The 27787-nt window shown below is 44.4% G+C and overlaps 3 protein-coding genes across 2 annotated transcripts in view; 2 read left to right on the top strand and 1 right to left on the bottom strand.

The window, feature by feature from the left end:
• Positions 1-27787, bottom strand: part of LOC143766335 (uncharacterized) — a 569027-nt gene that overhangs the window by 177389 nt on the left and 363851 nt on the right.
• Positions 1-27787, top strand: part of LOC143766378 (uncharacterized) — a 400099-nt gene that overhangs the window by 125630 nt on the left and 246682 nt on the right. The window lies entirely within an intron of this gene.
• LOC143766370 (uncharacterized) overlaps positions 21288-27787 on the top strand; it is a 44436-nt gene continuing 37936 nt past the window's right edge. Inside the window, exons 1-6 of the mRNA XM_077254016.1 lie at positions 21288-21428; positions 21654-21803; positions 21933-22112; positions 22196-22319; positions 22399-22496; positions 22953-23043. Of these exons, the coding sequence (XP_077110131.1) occupies positions 21726-21803; positions 21933-22112; positions 22196-22319; positions 22399-22496; positions 22953-23043 (571 nt within the window). The 5' untranslated portion in view covers positions 21288-21428; positions 21654-21725. The remainder of the gene's footprint in view (positions 21429-21653; positions 21804-21932; positions 22113-22195; positions 22320-22398; positions 22497-22952; positions 23044-27787) is intronic.

Below are 27787 nucleotides of genomic sequence, written 5' to 3' on the forward strand. Positions count from 1 at the left end.
GGTCTTCAGTATCAAAATCACTTAAACTGAAACTGTCTCTTTGGCTCCCACTGATGGCTTGTTCCAGGACTTTTAACCTTGCCACGGCTGTGGCGTGCTCACATTCCTTCTCTAGGGCCTCTATTTCTGTCTTTCTGCACACTGCTTCGGCTGCCTCTATTTCCATCTCAGTTTTCTTTTGAGCGATGGCAGCTTGTATTTTAGTGGCCTCAGCTTCTGCATATGCTTTTGCAAGCTGTTCGCTGAGGGTTGAGGATTTTGAAGAGCGTGACTTAGATGATCGCTTTGACTGTCTGGCTGAGCCGGAAATACAAGATGACATCTTGGCTATTAGCTCGATTCTGGCCTCTGTCTTGGCTTTTATATCGCGCACCATGCTTTCTTTCTCAGAGTTAAGTTGTTGGAAAGCTTGCAGCTCTTTGCAGAGAACTGACGGGTTAAGTCTCTGTAACATGGAGATGTACTGATCTGCTGTTTCTGCATACAGTTGATAATCGGAACACAGTTGTGCAAGGGTTCCCTCTGGTAGTCGTTCGAGAGAAGCCGGCTGAGACAGGCTGTATAAGTGACTCAGCAGTTTTTGCCATAGCTCTGCTATAGCACAGAGAAGATCACGTTTACTGGATTCTAGATTCTCCCTTACTTTCCATGTGGGCTTTGTGGGACGTCTAGCCTTCTCACTAGATGGTGGATTAAGTTCTATGCACTCTTTCTCTAACAATGGGTCTGGCAGAGACCGTGTAGTCATTCCTTCAGCCATCCTGATTCACAGGGAGAAGGGGAGCTGTATAGTCTCTTATATGCTGAGAGCGGATGCTCTGCAGGAAGTTCTGTAGCTTTATAGAAGCTGTGGGTGGCTTTACAGATGAATCTGGTAAGTCTTTTTTTACTATTCTGTCCCTGGGGCCTGTGGCTGCAAATATGGCTCTGTGAGATGCTGAAACTCTTCACCCTACTTACAATTGGCGACGGTCGCAGGTAGCTTAACTCAGCTGCAGGCACACATGTTATGAAGAATCCAGAAGAGACTTTAATTTCTTTAAGAATTCTTGTTGAATGCATACAAACAGCAGCAGGTAAAAAAGACTTTCTTCTGACAAGCTGAAGGCACATGTGCCTCTAATGAAGCCAAGATGGAGACTGAGACACAGGGAGAAGAAGGAAGTGACATGACACCCAGCAGAGGGAGACAGAAGGGACAAACTTCATGGAAAGGGACGATTTCAGCGATGCAAAACACCGGAACACATAGCAACAATAAACAATATAAGAGACTGCAATACAGCATGTAAAATGTACAGGACAGTCTGTTAAATGTCTCATTCATGGGACATAACAGTGACTACCCCAAAACCCAGTGGGCCGATGGTACAAGGACTTTCCCTTATGGTGGAGACATCATTAGATTTACTTGTAACAGCAAAAGATTTGTAGAAATGAATTTTATGGACAACCAGAACTAAGTTAATTCTAAAGTCAACAATGTCAAATTTTTCCAGGGAAATTACCAAAACAGAAAAAAAAACATTTAAAACTGCTCTGTGCTGCTGGAAAGAAGTCTCTTGCTGCGATATTCATTAGAATGTTCTTTATTATCCACTGCACATTTCAATGCCATACTGGCATCTTTACCAAGAGTAAGAAAAACATCAGGTCATCTGCCAAGACATCATTGAAACGCGTAGTGGACAATAAAGAACCTTCTAATGAATATTGCAGTAAGAGACTTCTTTCCAGCAGCGCGGACCATATTTAAACATGTTTTTATTCTGCTTTGGTAATTTCACCCTCTGGGTGATCATTCCCCAGCCAAGGAGCTGAAGCAGCCAGCTATCTAAACCTTTATAGTGGTTGTGTCTTCACACAACCAGCCAAGGTGAGAAAACCTATTGTTTTTACTGTCTCCTATATTAGGGTTCCACCCTACTGTGCGCTTCTCCCTTCACAGTCACTGTTTATTTACGTTTTCCAGAGAGACATGATGTAGAGGTCCTGCTAAGTTTAAATGGGATCCCACAGTCACCAGAGGATGGGGGCACAGCCCCTTTTCCCCTTTGGTGTATGTTCCTCGTACATGACGCCTGTTTTACACAGTCACACGATTGACCCTTTCCATGACCAGGTGACAAAACGTAGAGGCGGTAATTTACCAGATAACCAGCAAAATCTCTCTGAGGATCAACCTATGGCTCCAGATTTGGTAAGTGGTCAGATGTGGTGATTGTGAAGGGGACAACTGGGGCAATATTGTCCTCTTAAGAGAGGATTATTATATCCAGGAGACAGAAAAACAATTGGCAGATAATAGTACATATATGCCATTGAGTAAGGACCCCACACTGCAATTTCAGAACACCCTCCGCACCTTCTTATGCCAGGAGGGAAAGTCGGGGGTCTCGACAAGAAAAATAATTGAAAATCTACTCCTCCTTCTCCCCCCCCCCCAAAAAAAAAAAAAAAAAAACATATTGGTACCGCATCCCCATATTGAACAAGTCACTTTCCTTCCCCTCCTGGGATGCCCAACAGGTTTGTGGTTGGGTTCACTGACTCAGCCCTTGTCGCAATATGTGGCCTGGCTCCTGAAGGACGTGCCTTCGTATGTGAAGGATACAGGCAATGTTTTGAATTCTATTAGGGATATTGGCTGGCAGCAGGACTATGCGTTGGCTTATATAGACGTGGAGAGCCTCCATACCAACGTTCCTCAGGATGGAGGGATAGAGGCGGTGTGGTCTATGCTTTTGAACACAGATTGGAGTCTGACATCCATAGACTTTATCTGTGGTTGTTTAAAATTAATCCTATCTCACAACGGTTTCATGTCTGTAGAGAAATGGGTTTTGCAATGCACAGGGACAGCAATTAGAGCTCCGGTAGCATGCACTCTTGCTAGTCACACAGGGGTCTGCACACACACATCATACATACACGGCTTCGCTCCATGCACACAAGGCTCCGCAAAGCTCCACTTTGTAAGCCTTGTACACGCACAGCTCTGTTCCGTACACCCCGTACACACGGCTCTGCTCTGTACACCTCGCACACACGTGGTTCTGCTCCGTACACCTCACACATGCGGCTCCGCTCTGTACACCTCGCACACACGCGGCTCCGCTCCATACACCTCGTACACACGCGTCTCCGCTTCGTACACCTCGTACACACACGGCTCCGCTCCGTACACCTCGTACACACGCGGCTCTGCTACATCCACACTGTAAACCCCTCCTGACCCCACACAGAAACTTCTCCCCATCCAGCACCATGACAACCAGCACAGCAGAGTCCTGCATCACTGAGGCCCCTGATCATGTGACCCCTGACTCCTCCCCTCCTGTGACCTCATCACAGGTACGGTGAGCACAGAACAGCCATTTATTCCTTTGGGAGAAAGTGATTCCAGCACTTTACCGAGTAAATCCCACCAGAACTGTAGCAGGTAAAGACCCCAATACCCACAGGTGTCCCTTCTAATTGGGGGGAAACTATCACCTCTAATAATCCTCGGACAGTTCTGACAAACACGGAAAAGTGCCCCTTTATGGAGGAGACAGAAAGTCTGTTTAGTCACTTTAGCTCCATAGTATCAGCTCTAATCCAATGGTGAGAGAGCGATTTACCCTAAAGATTCACAGATTGTGGGGCTGTTATACAATGTTATATTTAGGGGGGTTTGTGTTGTCTCCTTATAAGAATCACAATGGTTTTGATCTTTTTTCGCTGATAGATACAAAAGACTGAACTATGAAAGACGGGAACCAAGGAAACATCTAGTACTCTCATAGGCCTCTTTCACACTTCCGTCTTTTCAGATCCGTTGCAATGCGTCGTTTTGGGAAAAAAACGGATCCTGCAAATGTGCCCGCAGGATCCATTTTTTTCCCATAGACTTGTATTAGCGACGGATGGCCACATGTCGCATCCGTCGTGTGACGGATCCGTCGTGTTTTGGCGGACCGTCGTCTGGAAAAAAGTTCAATGCAACATTTTTTGTCTGCGTCGAAAAAACGTACAGCGACGGATCCTGCGGCGTCCGTCGTTGGCTAGAATGGAAGCCTATGGGCGCAGGATCCGTTGTCCGTCAAATGACGGAATCAAGCAACAGAATCCGTTTTTTTACACTGAGCATGCCTGGAAGGATTTCTATTCCTTTAATTTAACCCATTTTTCCTGTAGCTGCTGCATCGACGGATCCGTCAAAAAACAGGATCCAGTGCATCCGTTTTTTACAATCTGCACAGGATCTGTCTTTTTAACACTTTGACGGATTGTGACTGATTCTAAAAGACGGAAGTGTGAAAGAGGCCATAGTACGGGCCCCTTTCTTTACCTCCACACACAGTATAATGTTCCCACAGTACGTCTATGTCCAATTTTATTTTGTTAGATTTAAATACCTGTTTTGTTGTTTTCATGTAATATATGGAAGCCTACTGGAAAATGCAAAAAAAAAAAAATCATCATAACCGGAGGGAAAAAATACTGTACATGGAGACATTGGTATCAAATAACTCCTCATGTCTTGTTGTTCTTACAAATAAGCTTTTATAAAAGCCTCAAACTTCTGTGTGTGAATCAGACAAGAGATCTAACGTGATAGAAGATTACAGTGCGGGGAAGATGGGAAACCTTCATATAGACGGCCGGTGGTGATGGACTCAGTGACGGACACTGGCCAAATATGCTTCTAGAGCCGTAGTAGAAGATGTCGTCCTCATCATGAAGTAGTTATTTCTCCTGTCCCGTGTAATGAATATCTCCTGCAGTATTGCTAATACTGATTCCAGTGTCGGTAAATGAGACGAGAATTAGCGTTATGGAAGATGAGTCTATGAGAAACGTATCCAGCTGCCGACTCCGAGGAACAAACTGCTTGTTGTCTGTGGCCGAAAATATATAGGTTTTATTAGTAGATGTCAGGGGAAAAAACTGAATGTTGTAAAATATTGAAAATACCATTGCTGCTTGTGCGCCCTCCAGTCTCTGTATTTCCTGGTCAGTCCCAGTGAACTTGTGATTCCTACAGCAAATCATTTGCCGAAGTAGTGGTTAACATGGCCAGTGATTGGGCTCATGGAGGAAATGTCTTAGTTAGGCTAGTTTCACACAAGCATTTATCCGGGCTGCGGAGGGATGCGGACTTCCTCAGTGAAGCCCCGCCCACTGCCGCACCTCTTCGTTGAGCTTCACCTACTGCTGCATGCGGCGTGCGCACCCTATCTTTAACATTGGGTACGCAGGCCATGCCGCTGTATGCGGATGCCGCCACATGCGTCGTTTTGAGTGATGAACGATTTTGTTTGGATAACGATCACCAAACATAAATTTGTCACGAAAGTGGCATATTCGGATTTGTGATTGGAAATATGAGCAAGATTTTATCAAATTGGTAACATTCGGTAAAAAGTGCGGGAAAATATTTGTGTTGCCACAAAAGTATCTTCAGCACTTTAGCAATGATAATGGTGGTGTATCATGAGTGTTTGGCACGTGTTTGATGAGGGGAGGGGGTGGTTTGAAGAGCTCAGAGGCATGGGTTTCCTGTAAACAGTATTTTTTTTCCCCTAACTTTGTGTGCACATTGCGGCTAGCCAATCGGGGTGCAGGAAACACCCACAATGTCCTGACAGAGCGGCTTGTGTCATTGGCTGCTGAAATCACATGTCTCTCTCCACATAAATAGCAGACATCTTGTTTTAGCGCCATTTTGACACTAACGGCGCAGAGCGGCTGCACCTAACACTGGCACTGTTAGCAGCAAGATTTTAGCTAGTTGACTTGGATAGTCTAGCTAGCTAGTGTCCAGTATGGCTGTTAAATTTACCTTCCAGACCTTTTTTTTGGCCATTACTGAGGTCCACAAACAAAGCCAGCAAGGCACATGTCCTACAAGTGTGTTGTGCACTGCTTCTATTGTGCTCCATGCACGGGTATAGCATTCCAAATAATATTTTTTCATTAGCTATATGTGAAATAGTCTGCTGTATCCCATCTTGTCATTTTTTGCTGTGGTTATATGAAACTGTCTGGAGACCTAAGGCACATTAAAAAAATTATAATTTTTCAGGTAAAAAAAGTTAGACAACCCGCCGTATCACACTTTGTCATTTTGTTGGGTTGAAATTAAGCTGTAGAGGCCTGATCCAGAGGAATCAAAAATTTATTCTGTTCTTAACCCCTTTACCCACAAGGGTGGTTTGCACGTTAATGACCGGGCCAATTTTTACAATTCTGACCACTGTCCCTTTATGAGGTTATAACTCTGGAACTCTTCAACGGATCTTGCCAATTCTGACATTGTTTTCTCGTGACATATTGTACTTCATAATAGTGGTAAAATTTCTTCGATATAACTTGCGTTTATTTGTGAGAAAAACGGAAATTTGGCGAAGATTTTGAAAATTTCACAATTTTCCAACTTTGAATTTTTATGCCCTTAAATCACAGAAATATGTCACACAAAATACTTAATAGGTAACATTTCCCACATGTATACTTTACATCAGGACAATTTAGGAACCAAATTTTTTTTTTGTTAGGGAGTTATAAGGGTTAAAAGTTGACCAGCAATTTCTCATTTTTACAGCACCATTTTTTTTTAGGGACCACATCTCATTTGAAGTCATTTTGAGGGGTCTATATGATAGAAAATACCCAAGTGTGACACCATTCTAAAAACTGCACCCCTCAAGGTACTCAAAACCACTTTCAAGAAGTTTATTAACCCTTCAGGTGTTTCACAGGAATTTTTGGAATGTTTAAATAAAAATTAACATTTAACTTTTTTTACACAAAATGTATTTCAGCTCCAATTTGTTTTGTTTTACCAAGGGTAACAGGAGAAATTGGACCCCAAAAGTTGTTGTACAATTTGTGCTGAGAACGCTGATACCCCATATGTGGGGGTAAACCACTGTTTGGGCGCATGGCAGAGCTCGGAAGGGAAGGAGCGCCATTTGACTTTTCAATGCAAAATTGACTGGAATTGAGATGGAACGCCATGTTGCATTTGGAGCGCCCCTGATGTGCCTAAACTTTGAAACCTCCCACAAGTGACACCATTTCGGAAAGTAGACCCCCTAAGGAACTTATCTAGATGTGTGGTGAGCACTTTGACCCAACAAGTGCTTCACAGAAGTTTATAATGCAGAGCCGTAAAAATAAAAAATCATATTTTTTCACAAAAATGATCTTTTCGCCCCCAATTTTTTATTTTCCCAAGGGTAAGAGAAGAAATTGGACCCCAAAAGTTGTTGTGCAATTTGTCCTGAGTACGCTGATACCCGATATGTGGGGGTAAACGACTGTTTGGGCGCATGGCAGTGCTCGGAAGGGAAGGAGCTCCGTTTGACTTTTCAATGTAAAATTGACTGGAATTGAGATAGGATGCCATGTTGCGTTTGGAGAGCCCCTGATGTGCCTAAACATTAAACCCCCCCCACAAGTGACACCATTTTGGAAAGTAGACCCCCTAAGGAACTTATCTAGATGTGTTTTGAGAGCTTTGATCCCCCAAGTGTTTCACTACAGTTTATAACGCAGAGCCGTGAAAATAAAAATTATTTTTTTTTTTCACAAAAATGATTTTTTAGCCCCCAGTTTTGTATTTTCACAAGGGTAACAGGATAAATTGGACCCCAAAAGTTGTTGTCCAATTTGTCCTGAGTACGCTGATACCCCATATGTGGGGGGGGACCACTGTTTGGGCGATGGCATAGCTCGGGAGGGAAGGAGCGCTATTTGGAATGCAGACATAGATGGATTGGTTTGCAGGCGTCACGTTGCATTTGCAGAGCCCCTGATGTACCCAAACAGTAGAAACCCCCACAAGTGACGCCATATTGGAAACTAGACCTCCCAAGGAACTTATCTAGATGTGTTGTGAGAACTTTGAACCCCCAAGTGTTTCACTACAGTTTACAACGCAGAGCCGTGAAAATAAAAAATCCTTTTTTTTCCCACAAAAATGATTTTTAGCCCCCCAAATTTATATTTTCCCAAGGGTAACAAGAGAACTTGGACCACAAAAGTTGTTGTCCAATTTGTCCCGAGTAAGCTGATGCCCCATATGTTGGGGTAAACCCCTGTTTGGGCGCACGGGAAAGCTCGGAAGGGAAGGAGCACTGTTTTACTTTTTCAATGCAGAATTGGCTGGAATTGAGATTGGACGCCGTGTCGCGTTTGGAGAGCCCCTGATGTGCCTAAACAGTGGAAACTCCCCAATTCTAACTGAAACCCTAATCCAAACCCACCCCTAACCCTAATCCCAACGGTAACCCTAACCACACCCCTAACCCTGACACACCCCCTAACTCTAATCCCAACCCTAATCCCAACCGTAAATGTAATCCAAACCCTAACTCTAACTTTAGCCCCAACCCTAACCCTAACTTTAGCCCCAACCCTAACCCTAACTTTAGCTCCAACCCTAGCCCCAACCCTAACCCTAGCCCTAACCCTAGCCCTAATGGGAAAATGGAAATAAATACATTTTTTTAATTTTATTATTAGGGGGTGATGAATGGGGGTTTGATTTACTTTTATAGCATTTTTTATAACATATTTTTAAGATTGGCAGCCGTCACACACTAAAACACGCTTTTTATAGCAAAAAAGTTTTTGCGTCTTCACATTTTGAGACCTATAATTTTTCCATATTTTGGTCCACAGAGTCATGTGAGGTCTTGTTTTTTGCGGGACGAGTTGACGTTTTTATTGGTAACATTTTCGGACACGTGACTGTTTTTGATCGCTTTTTATTCTGATTTATGTGAGGCAGAATGACAGAAAACCAGCTATTCATTAATTTCTTTTGGGGGAGGCGTTTATACCGTTCCACGTTTGGTAAAATTGATAAAGCAGTTTTATTCTTCGGGTCAGTACGATTACAGCGATACCTCATTTATATCATTTGCTTTTCTGTTTTGGCGCTTTTATATGATAAAAAGTATTTTATAGAATAAATAATTATTTTGGCATCGCTTTATTCTGAGGACTATAACTTTTTTATTTTTTCTTTGATGATGCTGTATGGCAGCTCGTTTTTTGCGGGACAAGATGACTTTTTCAGCGGTACCATGGTTATTTATATCCGTCTTTTTGATCGCGTGTTATTCCACTTTTTGTTCGGCGGCATGATAATAAAGCGTTGTTTTTTGCCTCGTTTTTTTTTTTTTTCCTACGGTGTTCACTGAAGGGGTTAACTAGTGGGACAGTTTTATAGGTTGGGTCGTTACGGACGCGGCGATGCTAAATATGTGTACTTTTATTGTTTTTTTTTTTATTTAGATAAAGAAATGTATTTATGGGAATATTTTTTTTTTCTTTATTTAGGAATTTTTTTTTTATTTTTTTTTACACATGTGGAATTTTTTTTTTTACTTTGTCCCAGGGGGGGGGGACATCACAGATCGCTGATCTGACAGTTTGCACAGCACTCTGTCAGATCGGCGATCTGACTTACAGTGCTGCAGGCTTACCAAGCGCTTGCTCTGAGCAGGCACTCGGTAACCCACCTCCCTCCCTGCAGGACCCGGATGCCGCGGCCATTTTGGATTCGGGGACTGCAAGGAGAGGAGGTAAGAGACCCTCGGAGCAATGCGATCACATCGCGTTGCTCCGGGGGTCTCAGGGAAGCATGCAGGGAGCCCCCTCCCTGCGCGATGCTTCCCTGTACCACCGGCACACCGCGATCATGTTTGATCGCGGTGTGCCGGGGGTTAATGTGCCGGGGGCAGTCCGTGACCACTCCTGGCACATAGTGCCGGATGTCATCTGCGATAGTCAGTCACGGGGGGAGCGCGGCCGATCGCGCTGGACGTACTATATCGTCGGTGGTCATATGGGCCCACCCCACCTCGACGGGATAGTACGTCCAATGTCAGAAAGGGGTTAATGTCATACAGTAGGAGACCTGATTTTCAAAGAGTTTGTAGCATCTAGTAAGTTATAGAGGCCTGATACAGAGGACACAAAAAATTGTGTTCCTAACGTCCTACAGCAAACATGCTTCAAACATAAAGATACCAAATGTAAATGTTTGGTGAAGAATCAACAACAAGTGGAACACAATTGTGAAGTTGAATGAAATTTATTGGCTATTTTAAATTTTTGTGGAAATTCAAAAACTGAAAAGTGGGGCGTGCAATATTATTTGGCCCCTTTAACTTAATACTTTGTTGCGGCACCTTTTGGTGTGATTACAGCTGCAAGTCGCTTGGGATATGTCTCTATCCATTTTGTACATCGAGAGACTGAAATTCTTGCCCATTCTTCCTTGGCAAACAGCTCGAGCTCAGTGAGGTTTGATGGAGATCGTTTGTGAACAGCAGTTTTCAGCTCTTTCCACATATTCTCGATTGGATTGAGGTCTGGACTTTGACTTGGCCATTCCAACACTTGGATACGTTTATTTGTGAACCATTCCATTGTAGATTTTGCTTTATCTTTGGGATCATTGTCTTGTTGTAAGGCTAGGTTCACATTGCGTTAATGGGTTAACGCTAACGGACTGCGTTGCATGGCGAAATTGTCGCAATTAACGCCATGCAACGGGTCCGTTAGCGCACCCATTGACGGCAATGTGAATCTGCTCTCTAGCGCATGCCATTTTCGGCACGCGCTAGCGATGTGCCGTCATTTTCTGACGGACCTCGGACGCTACTTGCAGCGTCCGAGGTGCGCCCGAGGTCCGTTCCTCGCTAGCGCAGATCGGGGATCTGCGCTAGCGGGATCGGCAAACGCGATCCCTATAGATACATTGCGTTAGCGCAATCCGCTAGCGCTATGCGCTTAACAGATTGCCCTAACGCAATGTGAACCTAGGTTAAGACAAATCTCCATCCCAGTCTCAGGTCTTTTGCAGATTCCTACAGGTTTTCTTCAAGAATGGTCCTGTGTTTGGCACCATCCATCTTCCCATCAATTTTAACCATCTTTCCTGTCCCTGCTGAAGAAAAGCAGGCCCAAACCATGATGCTGCCACCACCATGTTTGACAGTGGGGATGGTGTGTTCAGGGTGATGAGCTGTGTTGCCTTTACACCAAACGTATCGTTTGGCATTGTTGCCAAAATGTTCAATTGTGGTTTCATCTGACCAGAGAACCTTCCTCCACATGTTTGGTGTGTCTCCCAGGTGGCTTGTTGCAAACTTTAAATGACACTTTTTATGGATATCTTTGAGAAATGGCTTTCTTCTTGCCACTCTTCCATAAAGGCTAAATTTTTTCAGTGTACGACTGATTGTTGTCCTCTGGACAGACTGTCCCACCTCAGCTGTAGATCTCTGCAGTTCATCCAGAGTGATCATGGCCCTCTTGGCTGCATCTCTGATCAGTCTTCTCCTTGTTTGAGATGAAAGTTTAGAGGGCCGGCTGGGTCTTGGTAGATCTGCAGTGGTATGATACTCCTTCCATTTCAATATGATCGCTTGCACACTGCTCCTTGGGATGTTTAAAGTTTTGGAAATCATTTTGTATCCAAATCCGGCTTAAAACTTCTCCACAACAGTATCACGGACCTGCCTGTCGTGTTCCTTGGTCTTCATGATGCTCTCTGTGCTTCAAACAGAACCCTGAGACTATCACAGAGCAGGTGCATTTACACGGAGACTTGATAACACACAGATGGATTATATTTATCATCACTAGGCATTTAGGACAACATTGGATCATTCAGAGATCCACAATGAACTTCTGGAGTAAGTTTTCTGCACTGAAAGTAAAGGGGCCAAATAATATTGCACGCCCCACTTTTCAATTTTGAATTTCCACAAAAATTTAAAATAACCAATACATTTCGTTCAACTTCACAATTATGTTCCACTTGTTGTTGAGTCTTCACCAAAAATTTACATTTGGTATCTTTATGTTTGAATCATGATATGTGGGAAAAGGTTGAAAAGTTCAAGGGGGCCGAATACTTTCGCAAGGCGCTGTAACTATGTAACATCACCATGTTTCTGTATGACTACCTGCAGCCTAGGACATTCAGAACTAAGCATAGAAAATTCACCAAAATGGGAATGAAAATGATAAGTAGAAAAAAAAACCTGTGAGGTTCCAGTGGAGTGATTGGTCCCTATGTAAGGCCGGAGACACACTGGTGCGAGATACGGCCGAGTCTCGCTGGTTAAAAGCAAGCTGTGGCACCGGCACTCCGGAGCGGAGCGTGCGGCTCCATGTATTGCTATGCAGCCACACGCTCCGCTCCGGAGTGCCGGTGCCACAGCTTGCTTTTAACCAGCGAGACTCGGCCGTATCTCGCACCAGTGTGTCTCCGGCCTTAAAGGTGAACTGAGCAAGAGATAAGAATGAAGACCAGTCCTCCTGCTGAGCCGCAACAAAACATCTTAAAATTTGCTACAATTGTTTTGTTCTTTCTACCTGACCATTGGTTTCAGGGTGGTAGGCACAAGAAAATGACAAGTCAATCCCCAGTTTTTTTTTACCAAAAGCTCTCCAGAATTTGGAGACAAATTGCAGTTACCTATCAGACACAAAGTTAAGAGGAATTCCATGAAATCTCACAACATGGCAAATAACCTGGAGAGTGTCTCAGCATTAGGTTCACAACTACAAATATGTAATTTGGACCCAGGAGGGGCATAAGGAGGCAATGACAGGACTTTATGTATCTCAGCTTCCAACTTTGAGGATACCACAGAAACCACAGTGCGCTTAGGGAGAATGGATTTTCCAGAGGAGAAAATGACCTAAAACTATGTGATAGTGCATGAGCCTTCACATTCTTGGAACCTGGCCTGAACGTGCTAGAGAAATTGAATATAGAGAAAAATAGGGACCCTCTGGCATTCCTAGGAGTTAGCCATTTAGCTGATTCAAGATATGCTAAATTCTTAGGCCGCCGTCACACATGCGAGTTTTACGGACGTAAGAGCGCAGAAACTACGTGCGTAAAACTCGCATAACATATGGCACAATGCTTCTCAATGGGTCTCGTCCTATCAGCCGTATATTACGGATCCGTAATATACGGCGTTCTACGGCCGCAGAAAATCGCAGCATGCTGCGTTTGTCAGCGTATTGCGCAAAAAAATCGCCAATGAAAGTCTATGGGGGCGAGAAAAATACGGATTCCACACGGACCAGCAGTGTGACTTGCGAGAAATACGCAGCGGTGTTAGTGAAAAGTCGGTAATTCAATTGCCGGCTTTTCATTTCTCCTGCCTAAACCCGACAGGATATGAGACATGGTTTACATACAGTAAACCATCTCATATCCCCATTTTTTTTGCATATTCCACACTACTAATGTTAGTAGTGTGTGTATGCAAAATTTGGGCGCTGTAGCTGCTAAAATAAAGGGTTAAATTGCGGAAAAAATTGGTGTGGGCTCCTGCGCAATTTTCTCCGCCAGAGTAGTAAAGCCAGTGACTGAGGGCAGATATTAATAGCCAGGAGAGGGTCCATGGTTATTGGCCCCCCCGTGGCTAAAAACATCTGCCCCCAGCCACCCCAGAAAAGGCACATCTGGAAGATGCGCCTATTCTGGCACTTGGCCACTCTCTTCCCACTCCCGTGTAGCGGTGGGATATGGGGTAATGAAGGGTTAATGCCACCTTGCTATTGTAAGGTGACATTAAGCCAGATTAATAATGGAGAGGCGTCAATTATGACACCTATCCATTATTAATCCAATTGTTTGAAAGGGTTAAAAAACACACACACACATGATTTAAAAGTATTTTAATGAAATAAACACAGCGGTTGTTTTAATATTTTATTGCTCTCTCAATCCATTTGCAGACCCTCGCTTGGCAAAACAATAAACCCACAATATACATACCTTCTGCTGACCCGTCACGTCCCACGAGGTAATCCATCTGAAGGGGTTAAAATAATTTACCAGTAGGAGCCCTGCAAATGCAGCTGTGCTCGTGCTTGAAAGTCCCCGACGAATGAAGGAAATGTAGGTCATTGACCTACATTTCCTTCAGTCGCGGTGATGCGCCCCTGCTGGATGTTCTCATGAACTGCAGCCTGGGAACTTTTTCCCACGCTCCAGGTCATATGAGGACATCCATCAAGGGGAGAAAGCGGTGTGGTTTAGCCGCGAAACGCACGTCGGGGCGCTCTTTTGTTCCGGTGGGACCCCCCTTCTTTGCCCCCTCAACTGGTAAGCTCACCTTTGGTATCCACTATATTATTATGCACTATGCACCTTACTGTGGCCCTGCTTTGGCTACCGTATTAGCAGAGGACATACCCTGGTGTGTTTATAACTCTATTTTCTACTGTGGGGGGCTTGTTGATCTTCTTCCTAGCTCCCCTCTTATGTTTATTTCAGTATTTACATATGGGGGCAATATAGGGGGTAGTTCCCCCTCTCGTGTTTGATTGGGAGACACCATCTATTTGAAACATATTACTGTTTTTAATATATTTTTTTTGTACTAATAAAGGATATTTGATACGCAATACTATATGCTCCTTATTTTCTCCTGTTTGTATATGACATATATATATATATATATATATATATATATATATATATATATATATATACCTATTCTATGTGTATATATCTAGTCTATTCTAACCTGTCAGTGTGATTTTACTGTACACCGCGCTGAATTACCGGCTTTTCAAAGGACACCGGTGCGTAAAAATCGGACAGAACTTGCATGGTGAGAGTGCTGTGCGATTTTTTTTTTTCTCGCACCCATTGACTTGCATTGGCGAGTCTCGTCCGAGAATCGCAGCAATACGCAGCATGCTGCGATTTTTTTCTCAGCCGATCCAGATTTTTCTCAGTCCGATTTCGGCTGAGAAAAAAATTGCAGATGAAAAGACACCTATTAAATAACATTGGTCCGAGTGCAATCCGATTTTTTTTATCGAATTGCACTCGTCCGTTTTCCTCGCAAGTGGAAAGGGGCCCTCATGAATTTCCTATAATAGTTGGCGAAGCCTACAAAATGTGAACATATAACCCAGACCCATTTCCTCACATTGGGGATGGGTAACACTCTAATAAATATATAATCATACTGATCAACGATTTAGTTATTAAACTACATTAAATCAAAGAAGTGTTATTTCTTTTAGTTAAAAAGTTATAACTTTATTGACATAAACACACACATAATACATATAGTTAAAATAGTGCCTCTAAACCACAAAAATACAAATATGACAGGTAAGCGCTAGGAACTACACACATCTAGAGAAATTTCAGTTTTTCCAGTTTCCATATGGCAATAATATTAATACATTGATTGGGGTATCCCGGGTAAAAGACAATGTTATATCAATGGCTCATAGAACGTACTAAGAAAACACCTCAATCATTATATGCGGCTCTATGCAGCGTCAAACACGCAGCGTTTCCTGAACGTGGACCCGTACCCTTACACCCGTCAGCTGATAAAATGATCTCCTGGAATGCAATTTCCTAAACAGAAAAAATAAATTTTACCCTTCGCCATGACAGCACCCACTGGAGAGATAGGGATCCGCCCCAAGGAACAGGAAACCTACAGAGACATAAAAGGGGGCGGTCCCCCTCTCCTCCTCAGTTTAGGTTTCCTGTTCCCAGGGGACAGGATCTCTGGATTCTTCGAACTACAGGCATACCTGGGCTACACGCATCCGCCTGTGCGGTGTCCGCGAGAACGGCAGGGGATGCAGTCCAGAAGCAGCGTCGGGGGAGATTCCGCTAGACGGCTCCCCCCTCGTCTGGCCGGCATATGGAACGCATGGTCCGGGAGGCTGCTCGATTCCACAGGCATTGCGGCAGATGTGCGGCCCTAAAAGGAGCTCCAAACGCGGACCGCCAGGTATGAGGTCCGAGTTCTGAGGCACAGCTGCAGCGGCAGCCGGCACACCGCTCCATAGCGCAGGCCGGACAAAGATGGCGGCCGCGCGTGCGTGGTGGTGGGGAAAACATCCCCATACTGCCCGGGGCCGGTGAGCACTTCCGGGTCACCCACACAGCGGTGAGGGAAAGCGCGGTTTCGCGCATGCGCAGTACACCGCTGTGGGGAAGGAAAAAAAATAAAATAAAATTGATTGAGACCGGATCTTGGCCTATAAAAAGGGGGAAGTTGCAAACGCACAGGCGATGCAACATGTCGTCCCCAGGCAAGACTGTGGACCCAGCAGGTGAGCCAGCCAGCAGAAGGTCCTCAGATGCCAGCCACAGGAGTGAGACCAAGGATTCAAGATCCAGAAAGTCGCAGCCTCCTATTTCGGTACCGTACAGCTTCACTGGGTGAGTGTGATTTCCCCTCTGCCTATAAAGCTGACACCCTTTTCCACAAATGTCTTCTTCTCCCAGGCCAAAAAGAGACAGAAATCTAAGCACAAGCAATGTGCGTTATGTGACGAGCCTCTCCCAGATTCCCACCCCAAAAAACTCTGCAATCAGTGTATGGCGGAAACAATGCAGAGTCCATCTATGTCGGTCACAGATATACGGGCCATAATTAGAGAGGAGTTACAGGCCATCTCACAAGCCAGTACCCCCCCTAAAAAATCCGGGAAAGAAAAGGCTATATCCAGCTCTGAGTCCGAGGAGGAAGGCGTTATCCACTCAGACTCCTCGCAGGCGTCATCCTCTTCCTCAACACATTCCGACATTGAGGGTCGAGCTTGTTTTCCTCTTGATGGGGTGGACAACCTAGTAAAGTCCATCAGGAATACTATAGGTTGTGAGGATACAAAAGACGACCAAACTGCACAAGACATCATGTTTGCAGGGTTGGCGGAGAGGAAGAGAAGAGCATTCCCAGTAATTCCGGCGGTTAAGGCTCTGATAAAGAGGGAGTGGGAGAAACAGGACCAGAGAGGTTTTCTCCCGTCAGCCTCCAAAAGGAAGTACCCCTTTAATGATGAGGAGTTAATTTCATGGACTAAAATCCCTAAGGTGGACGCTGCAGTCGCCTCCACCTCAAAACAGTCAGCCCTACCAGTCGAGGATGCGGGCCTACTTTCTGATCCTCTAGATCGGAAGGCAGAATCGTCACTGAAACGATCATGGGAGGCTTCCACGGGCATATTTAAGCCATCAATTGCCAGCACGTGCACAGCTAGATCCATGCTTGTGTGGATTGATCAGCTGGATCAACAAATCGAACAGGGGGTCTCCAGACAAAAATTGCGGGATGCGATACCACTAATTAGAGGTGCAGCAGCATTCATGGCCGATGCTTCAGCTGACTCTCTTCGCCTTGCAGCAAGGTCAGCCGGTCTAATTAATAATGCCAGACGTGCGTTATGGATGAAGAGCTGGAAGGGGGATACGCAGTCAAAGGCTAAGATCTGCGCTATTCCGTGTGAGGGTGAGTTTTTGTTTCGGAAAGCATTAGACGAGATCCTCAAAAAAGCAAAAGAGAGGAAAAAAGCCTTCCCTGACCCCTCAATTCCTTTCTATAGGAAGACCTTTAGGAAGAGGCCGTTCGGGAAAAGAACACAAAATGAAAGATCGTCACGATGGGCCACAAGAGAGGGAAAACAGGGTGGCACTATGTTCAAAGGCCCCCCCTTCCGTAGAGACAACAAATTCTGAAACACCAGACACCCCAGTAGGGGGCAGGTTAAAATTTTTCTTTCCCCAATGGCGAAAAATCACGTCAAGTTCCTGGGTGCTAAATATTATTAAGGAAGGAATGAAAATAGAATTCCTCCAAATTCCCCATGATTCCTTTATTTTAACAGCCCTTTCCTCACCAGTGCAACAGAAGGCCCTTGAGCTAGAAATTAGAAGTCTTATAGTTAAAAATGTTTTAGTTAGGGTGCCAAAGGGACAAGAGGGTAAAGGGTTCTACTCTCCGTTATTTTTAATCCCTAAACCCGATGGTTCATTTCGAACAATTATAAATCTTAAAAAACTCAATACGTTTATTAAAAATTATACGTTTAAAATGGAGTCTATTAGATCGGCCATTAAGCTCCTTTTTCCAAATTGTAGAATGGGCGGCATTGATTTAAAAGATGCCTACTACCATCTCCCTATCCATAGTAGGTATCAAAAATACTTAAGAGTGGCAGTAACTCTTGAGGGGGAGATTCATCATTTCCAGTATACAGCCATGCCCTTCGGTCTCTCCACGGCACCCAGGATCTTCACGAAGGTAATGTTAGAAGTAATGGCCTACCTTCGCCAGAGAGACACATTAATCATTCCCTACTTAGATGATTTTTTAGTTGTAGGAAATTCATCCCTTCAGTGTGCGGAACGATTAGCTGACACTGTCTCGTCCTTAGAAAGCCTGGGCTGGATCGTCAACTATAAAAAATCCAGACTCACCCCACTTTCCCTTCAGACATTTTTGGGATTTAGTCTAGATTCCATAAAGCAAAAATGTCTACTTCCCCAAGAAAAAATATCTCTTATAGAGGGTAAAGTTGTGGCGGCCATTCACAAACCTCAAATGTCCCTGAGAGCAGGAATGTCCTTGCTAGGATCCCTCTCCTCCTGTACTCCAGCCGTTCAGTGGGCACAACTTCATACCCGAACATTGCAACATCAGATACTTCGGGAACAGAGAAAATTTCTGGGGCACCTTGAATCGAAAATAACTTTATCCGAGAAAGTCTTATCCTCCTTAGAATGGTGGCTAAATAAAGACAACCTAGCGGGGGGTGTCCCTTGGGTAATATCACCATCCCACACGATAACTACGGACGCTAGTCCCCACGGGTGGGGCGCACACATGGGAGATAGATTCTGCCAGGGAACCTGGGATAAGAATGAAGATTTATATTCATCAAACCTAAAAGAATTAAATGCGGTAAACTATGCACTGCGTCAATTTCTCCCACAGCTACGAGGAAGCCACGTCCGAATCTGTTCAGACAACACTACGACAGTGGCGTATTTAAACAAACAAGGCGGCACAAGATCAGACGCTCTAATGTCTTCCGCAAACAGTACCTTAATCCTGGCCGAAAAGCATCTGTTGTCCCTCTCGGCAGTCCACATCAAAGGAGAGGACAATCAACAAGCGGACTTCCTCAGTCGACACACTCTTCATCAAGGAGAATGGTGTCTCAATCCTTACATTTTCCACAAGATAACATTGTTATGGGGCAAACCCCAAATAGACCTGTTCGCTACAAAACAAAACAAACAAGTCCACAAATTCGCATCTCGGTCCCGTGCAGATCACCCGGACATTCTAGATGCTCTTCAAACACCATGGCAATTCAAGCTGGCGTATGCTTTCCCTCCGATAATTCTGCTTCCACAAGTAATACGGAAAATCAGGGAAGAGCAGGCCAGGATAATACTAATAGCGCCATTCTGGCCCAAGAGACCATGGTTCTCGTGCCTGCGGTCGATGTCGGTGACGGATCCTTGGGTCCTTCCCTCAATCCCAAACCTTCTCTCCCAGGGACCTTTCTTCCACCCTCAGGTGGACAGCCTCCACCTGACGGCCTGGAATTTGAAAGGCAGATATTAAATTCCAGGGGGTTTTCAAAGGGCCTAATTGATACACTCCTGCTTAGCAGGAAACCATCTACAACAAAAATTTACACCAAAGTATGGAAGAAGTTTCTTCAGTTCCATACTAGTTCAAACCCCTCTGAAGTCCCAATAAAATCTGTACTAGAATTTCTGCAGAAAGGGAAAGAGTTAGATCTGTCAGTTAACACACTAAAGGTCCAGGTGTCCGCTCTGGGTGCCCTCTATGGCCATAATATTGCTGGTAATAAATGGGTATCCCGCTTCATCACGGCCTGTGAACGAGTTACTCCTATCCACATACCTAGAGTAGCTCCGTGGGATCTAAACCTAGTCTTAGACTCTCTAACAGAATCTCCGTTTGAGCCTATAGACACAGCATCTTTAAAACACTTGTCGTTAAAAACAGCCTTCTTAGTAGCCTTAACATCGGCTAGAAGAGTCAGCGACATTCAGGCCTTGTCGATAGATCAACCTTACCTTCTCACATTTCATGACAGACTAATCTTAAAACCGGACCCCCTATACCTTCCTAAGGTAGCAGGGAAGTTCCACAGGTCACAGGAGATACATCTTCCTACTTTCTTTAAAGACCCCTCTACTCCTGAAGAACAAAAATTCCATACTCTAGACGTCAGGAGAGTAGTTTTGCAATATATTGAGAAAACTAGTAGTTGGAGGCAGAGTAGGGCTCTGTTCATATCCTTCCAGGGCAAAAAGAAAGGATATGGAGTCACAAGAGCAACATTATCCAGGTGGATAAGAGACGCTATCCGGTTGGCCTATTCCATGAAAAATGAAGAACCTCCGGAGGGCATCAAAGCACACTCCACCAGAGCCATGGCTTCTTCCTGGGCCGAAAAAGGGAACGTGCCAATCGAAGATATATGTAAGGCTGCAACTTGGTTGGCTCCTTCCACTTTCTATAATCACTACAGGCTCGACCTGTCTTCCGACTCTGACCTACACTTTGGCAGGACTATCCTCAGCACGGTGGTCCCCCCCTAGGTGTTGGTCTCTGGAAATCTCTCCAGTGGGTGCTGTCATGGCGAAGGGTAAATAGCCGGATTACTTACGGTAATGCTCTTTTAATGAGTCCATGACAGCACCCAGTCACATCCCTCCCTAATAAAAGCCAATGTAATTACTTCTATGAAGTTTATATTCTGATGATACATTGTGATGATTGACTAACACTGGCGGTCCTCCGGGTACTCTGAAATTAAACTGAGGAGGAGAGGGGGACCGCCCCCTTTTATGTCTCTGTAGGTTTCCTGTTCCTTGGGGCGGATCCCTATCTCTCCAGTGGGTGCTGTCATGGACTCATTAAAAGAGCATTACCGTAAGTAATCCGGCTATTCTCAATTTTAGCAAACAAAGAATTCTCTTCAATCTCTGTAATACTACACGGACATGTTCCTGGTGAGAATCCAAATCAGGAGAGAAAATTACAGATCATCAAGGGAAATCGCAAGAAATCTCCCAATGTAATCAGAGAAATCTCATTCAGAAAGTTATGAGATCCTGTTCGTGCATTGGAGAATTGGAATGGCCGGACGAGATTTCCGAATAATCCTCAGACTGTAAAAATGATGTTTTCCACTCATCACCCTACATGTGTGTTATAGTCACTGCTCCGAACACACATGGCTCCGCTCCGTACACCTCGTACACATACGGCTCCGCTTTATCCACACTGTAAACCCCTCCTGACCCCACACATAAACTTCCCCTCATCCAGCACCATGACAACCAGCACAGCAGAGTCCTGCATACACTGAGGCCCCTGATCATGTGACCCCTGACTCCTCCCCTCCGGTGACCTCATCACAGGTCCTGTGCGCACAGAGCAGCCGTGTATGTGGAGTGCGGCTCTGCAGGTGGAGGTCGGTGCTGGAGGCTCCATTATTCTCTATGTGGAGTGCGGCTCTGCAGGTGGAGGTCGGTGCTGGAGGCTCCATTATTCTCTATGTGGAGTGCGGCTCTGCGGGTGGAGGTAGGTGCTGGAGGCTCCATTATTCTCTATGTGGAGTGCGGCTCTGTGGGTGGAGGTTGGTGCTGGAGGCTCCATTATTCTCTGTAGAGTGTGGGTGGACGGATGTGGAGATTCCCCATTACTTTACTGGTGCATTAATCATAGAAATATATTGCACAGGGGAAATCACAGCCAATTCCCACAAGAAGAATCCTGGAAACATCATCTCATCTTCTTCTCATTCAGGTCTCTACAATATCGGATCCTCTCAGTAAAGATCTTCTATATAAGAGAATTTTCCTAATTTAAACATCACAGATGGATATGGACAGAGACAAGATGGCGGAGAGAATATTACACCTCACCCTAGAGATCCTCTTTCGGCTTACTGGAGAGGTGAGAGATTCTGATGACGTCACATTACATCATTCTTATCTATGGGAATAACAGATGGACAGAACTGGAGAGGTGAGGACTCTGGAAATGTCTGTAGTGAGATTTATTAATGTGTCTCTCCATAACCAGGATTACACAGTAATGAAGAAGACCTCCGGTGAGTGCTGTCAGGACCCTGTGTTTGAGGGATGCGAAAACCCCCTGAACTTAATCGCAGGGCCTCCACCTCACCCCCTGATACATGAGGACATCAATGACCAGAAGATCCTAGAACTCACCTACAAGATGATTGAGCTGCTGACTGGAGAGGTGACACTGCTGGGAATGCTGGGACATTATACAGTAACGCTATGAACGTATTGCAGGGATGACGGTATCATTATATGTGTCAGGTTCCTATAAGGTGTCAGGATGTCGCTGTCTATTTCTCCATGGAGGAGTGGGAATTTCTAGAAGGACACAAAGATCTGTACAATGACGTGATGAAGGAGGTTCCTCAGCCTCCCACATCACCAGGTAATAGGACTAAATACACACGGCCTATAATTATCAGTATGTAAAGAATGAATTCAGTCCCTGTATGTGTTTCCTCCAGATCTATCCAGTAAGAGGACAACACCAGAGAGATGTCCCCGTCCTCTTCTTCCACAGGACTGTAAACAAGAAGATCCCAGTGTTCTCCAGGATCATCAGGTAGATGGAGAGAAGGTGTCATGAGATCTCACTTATGATGTGTAGATCAAATTAAAGCCTGTACCGGTCTAAACAAAATGGTGCCTCGCCAGTTTCTTTATCTTATTTCTAACCAGAAATATGATAACAAGTGTAACATCCTACAAGCCCCAAATTCAGACTTTCAAAACTTTAGAAAGCTATAAGAAATGAATTAAGATAAAAATGCAATTTTTTTTTGTAATTCACTAAAGTAGCACTTCAAAAATAACAAAGAAAATAAAAATCTTAAGACATTGGGTAAAAAAAATCTTCAGATTGGGATCAGTTGACATGAAATAACCCTGCTCAGTTTCATATTATCCAGTATTATTTGTTTTATACTTGTGTAATGTGAACGGTGGAGATGGCAGGATTAGAGCTGATCATAGATGTGACTTCTCCATCTGTCTTTAACGTTTACAATATTTGTTTCAGGGTGAATATCTGACTCGTATTAATGCTACAGAGACATATGTGAGGGGCGATGAGCGGTGTAAAGAGGAGATTCCTACATATGATTACCCAGGTGAGTAGTAACCACTAAATACAGAGAAGTCACAGATTCTTCTCAGTCACCGGCTGTGGCTGCTTTATCGGTGGTGTAGTTCGGCCGTATCTCAATTGCGTGATCACCATTTTGTCTCTAGGCCACAACATTCTCCTTAATTCGAAAACGTTCAAATTGTTATGTGAACTTGTGAAAGCCCTTTTCTATAGAACTTACAACCTGGAGGAGCCTCATACCCCCTGGGATTAGAAAATGCTGACCTTTACCTACCCAGGTCCATAAACTACAAAGCCAAATGACAGCGTGCATAGAATGCTCAGTGCTCAGGAAGGATATAATGGAACTAGAGAGAGTACGAAGGAGGGCAACAAAATGAATAAAGGGGATGGGGGAACTACAATACCCAGAGAGGTTAGGAAAATTAGGATTATTTAGTCTAGAAAAAAGATGACTGAGGGGCGATCCAATAACCATGTATAAGTATATAAGGGATCAATACAAATATCTCTCCGAGGATCTGTTTATACCAAGGAAGGTGATGGTCACAAGGGGGCATTCTCTGCGTCTGGAGGAGAGAAGGCTTTTCCAGCAACATAGAAGAGAATTTTTTACTGTTAGGGCAGTGAGAATCTGGAATTCCTTACCTGAGGAGGTGGTGATGGCGAACTGAGCCGAAGGGCTACAAGAGAGGCCTGGATGTCTCCCTGGAGCGTAGCAATATTATATCTTAAAGTTATTATATTCTTCAGAAAGAGGCAGATCTGGGGATTTATTCTGACGGAATATAGGCTGAACTGGATGGACAAATGTCTTTTTTTTTGGCCTTGCTATGTTACTAAGTTACTATGAATGTGCTGACAAGTTAGAAAATCACTTGCAGAAGAATATTATGATGGGCCTGTAGGAGAAAGTGGAGGGTAATGATGCTGTTGGCTTCCTAGAACCCTGATATCTTATTGGATGAATCTCCCTTCTCTCCCTTCTGTGCTGCTGAATGTGCTCATATGGTCCCTTCAAGACCAGGTCCAGTCTTTCTGGCCAAACTTCTCTTTTATGATAGACAATATTAAATTATTTAATATGAGCAGTGAAGGCCAAGTGTGAATTTCTGTACAGTAACAGCAGAGTTTCCCTTTATTCTGACTTTTCAATTTCTTTTAAAACCGACTAACTTCAAGCAGGATTGTGATAAACTACATAAAAACATTACACCTGTGCCATGATATATCTCTAAGCTGTGCATTCTGATGGCTGTAATATACATATATTCACGCCTGCAGGAGATATGTTGGCAAGGCTTGAGCCCTGGTTTCATGGAATCGCTCCATGTCATAAATTCCATTATGTTTTCCCATCATAAAGAATTCAGGTTACTGCACAATCTCTCCTGAAATGGGGAGCACTAATACTTTCTCTACTCTTCTGGTCAGGACTCATAGTAGCTGCAATGGGCCACCATAAATGAGTGCAACTCCGGTTTATCATTGGAGTTCTCCCCTCATACGTACGTTCTTGGTGGGGATGTAACATTCTTTTTCTATTTTATGTTTATTTGTTTGCAGGTTCATCCTGTATGATAGTTTGATTGTGGTGGGATCGGCCTGCCTCACTTATGAGTCTGTAACTTCCTTTTATAGTCTTAAAAAAGGGTTGTCCCTTCCAAATCTATAAGGCCGCTGTGGGTATTCGCCAGTTTCTGAGAGGGTATGTATGGGTTATTCATACTCCTGGCCAGAGCCCGTTCAGTGGGTGTGACCTTGCTTCATACACTTGTATTGAGTGAGGCCATGCCCTGACTATTAGCACGGCCGACCTGTTGGTGTGGCCAACTGGGGGCACAGCCTCGCTCACAGTGCGTGCGCTGGAGGGATTCATAAGTCTGCAATCACAGAGAGTGTCTGCAGACTTAGCAATTTGGACTTGAAAACCGCTTTGAAAAAAGGTCTCCATTACCTTTACCAAATGCCCGAAATCTAAATTTAAGACACCTCAGCTCTGCTGTGTTATAAAAAGTTGTCTTTAAATGTCTAACATTTCTTCTTGAAACTCCTCTGACAGAAAATATTGGCCCTTACGACAGTTTAGATTGCCAAGGGCCACAGAGTCCCATACTCTAATTACACCAGAGAGCTTTCACCACTAGTTACTTATTATTTTCTGATGAAGTCTGAGTTTGATCATTTCAGTAGATGTGTTATTGTCTATATTTATAGTTTGACTACAGTAGTTAGTGCCCAAATGCTCTGATTTAACCACTTCCAGCATCAGTTTCGTGTTCCTAACCAGGCCCCATTTTTTCAAATCTGATGCGTGTCACTTTATGTGGTGATAACTTTCTTATTATTATTATTATTCGAGGCATTCTGAATTATTTTTTTCTACTTTCTATTTTTTTTTTCTATTTTTTCATTTTGTACATATATTTCTGGTCATTTCAGATTGATATAATTTGAGTTAATTTTTTAAAATATCTGAAAATTGCTAAATAAACAGCTGCAGCTTGGAATAGCCAAACTGTTGCACAACTCTTAGGGTAAACAGTTAATATCAGCTAGAAGAGTATCACCCATATATAAAACATAACTTTTACTAATATTGTTAAAATTTGGACAAACAATACAAAACACATAAACGTGCTCACGCCGAAAACCGTGCAGAAGATAAAAAACTGGTTGGATCTCACCAATTGCGGACTGGAGGTACCCTCATAGATAAATGGGGGTCCCAGGGAGGGTCCAGAGATGGTAGAGCAGTAAGTGTAGGGGACGGGGACCAATTTCCTACTCCCCTGTCGTGCCCCAGCAATGACTCCTGTCCTTACAAGGACAGGCCCAGATAAGCTCTACACTGGACACCCCCCACCATATGTTGTGTAGTAAGCGCCTCCCAACGCGTTTCTTCCCCGATCACGGAGATTCATCAGGGGAGTTCCAAAAAGTCCATGAGCTGAATTTGCTCAAATAAACAAAGTTGAGGATATCAGCAGTGGCTGTATATCATATGATGATGAAGATATTCCTGTGTGGCCGTCTGCCACAACCGGTGAGTGAACCAGTAATGGCACCCGCTGCCTGTTTATAAAGAAAAGGGGGGGCACACACCCCCCCCCCCCCGGGGAGCTACGGTGAAACGCCCACCCTATCATACTCTAATATCAAGTAACTCACTGCGCCTCGCTGCGCTCCAAGCTTTGGAACGCACGCCGGCTCCTCCAGATGACAAATATCCGGCCGCCGCTTGAAGTGAACGTGCCGTGAAAACCGGAAATGCTGACGCCATCTTGGATGACTGGCTTCCGGTGCGCCGATATTGCTATGCGTTCCAGGCATGCCAGATGATGACGTATAATACTAGCCGGGGGAGCCCGCACCATATTGAGTATGTGATTTACAATACGTTGCTGTTACTATGCGCTCCAACCTGGAATACAATGTTAGTACGTGCTCCAAGCCAGGTATGGGCGCATAGTACTATCCGAAAATGTCAGCACCCTATTAGGTATCCAATTTACGATATGTAACTGTTATTATGCGCTCTATCCTGGAACGCACAACGGCACTCAGATGATGACCGCATGCAATTAAGTGTGTGCAACTCGCCTAAAGCTTCCATAGTCAATCGGAGGCAAAGGAACACCAAAAGGGGGGTAATTAGCGGCATTTACTGTACACCTATTGAACATATCTACAGTTTGAGATGCCATTGTTCCCATTCCCATCCACACTCTACAGAAAACGTAGATGGCTGGAAGTGTCCAGACCAAATAGGATACGTATGTGACAGAGATTAAACGGATATAGACTTCTAAACCAATATCAGGGTTTACAAAGGGGGGTGAATTATCCAGGGCAAACAAAGGCCCAAAACTAAAACAGTTAGATTTCACAGGCTGTCAATCGGCAGCAGCGATGGTACCATAATACCGAATTATGCAATCTGTCCAAAATGACATACATGTCCCTCATTACTGGCAAGTATCCCGATGTAACAGACAAACTTATGACCCATCAGTGCCAGACTTATTCTCAAGAGGGAAACCATGAAGCAGAATAGTGATCCTGCACCGTAGATTTGCAAACGTTTTGTTTACTATGACCATTTTAGAGGACCAGCCGGTCCAGACACTGATATACATATACCTTAATGTTAGTCATACAGCTTATATGGAGAGTATTAGGAAAGGAAAACGGGGCCAGAAGCCCACAAGGGGGGAGGGGGGGGGTTAACGTCCCGAAGCCGGGGGGGGGGGGGAGGGGGACCGGAGTATGAGGTCACTACCAGACCTACAGAAAACAGCCAAAATTGAGCTGTTCATTAAGTCCATGCGGGTGACAGGTGTCCAACAGAAATATCCATCTTGCCTCTCTTTGTAACAAGATTTTATCAAAATCACCTCCCCTGGGTGATGGAAAAACCTTGTCAATCCCCATGAAGCCAATGACTCTCACGTCTCCACCATGCTCTGTGTTCACGTGTCTGGCAATAGGGGTATCTCTCCGGTTGCGGATGTCCCCCAGATGTTCCCCCACCCGTCTCCTGAGTTCCCGGGTCGTTTTGCCAATATAGGAAGTACCACACGTGCACACAGCTCGATACACAACTCCTTTAGACTTACAGTTGATGAATTCCCTGATAGTATAGGTTTTCTGTGTGTGGGTGTCATGGAATTCTTTAGCCACCTGTATTGATTCACACGCCACACATCTACCACACCTGTAGCAACCCCTGGGCCTATTGGGCAACCAGGTAGAGTGAACAGGTG

The sequence above is a fragment of the Ranitomeya variabilis genome, chromosome 4 (assembly GCF_051348905.1).
Source record: "Ranitomeya variabilis isolate aRanVar5 chromosome 4, aRanVar5.hap1, whole genome shotgun sequence".
Taxonomy (NCBI): Eukaryota; Metazoa; Chordata; class Amphibia; order Anura; family Dendrobatidae; genus Ranitomeya; species Ranitomeya variabilis.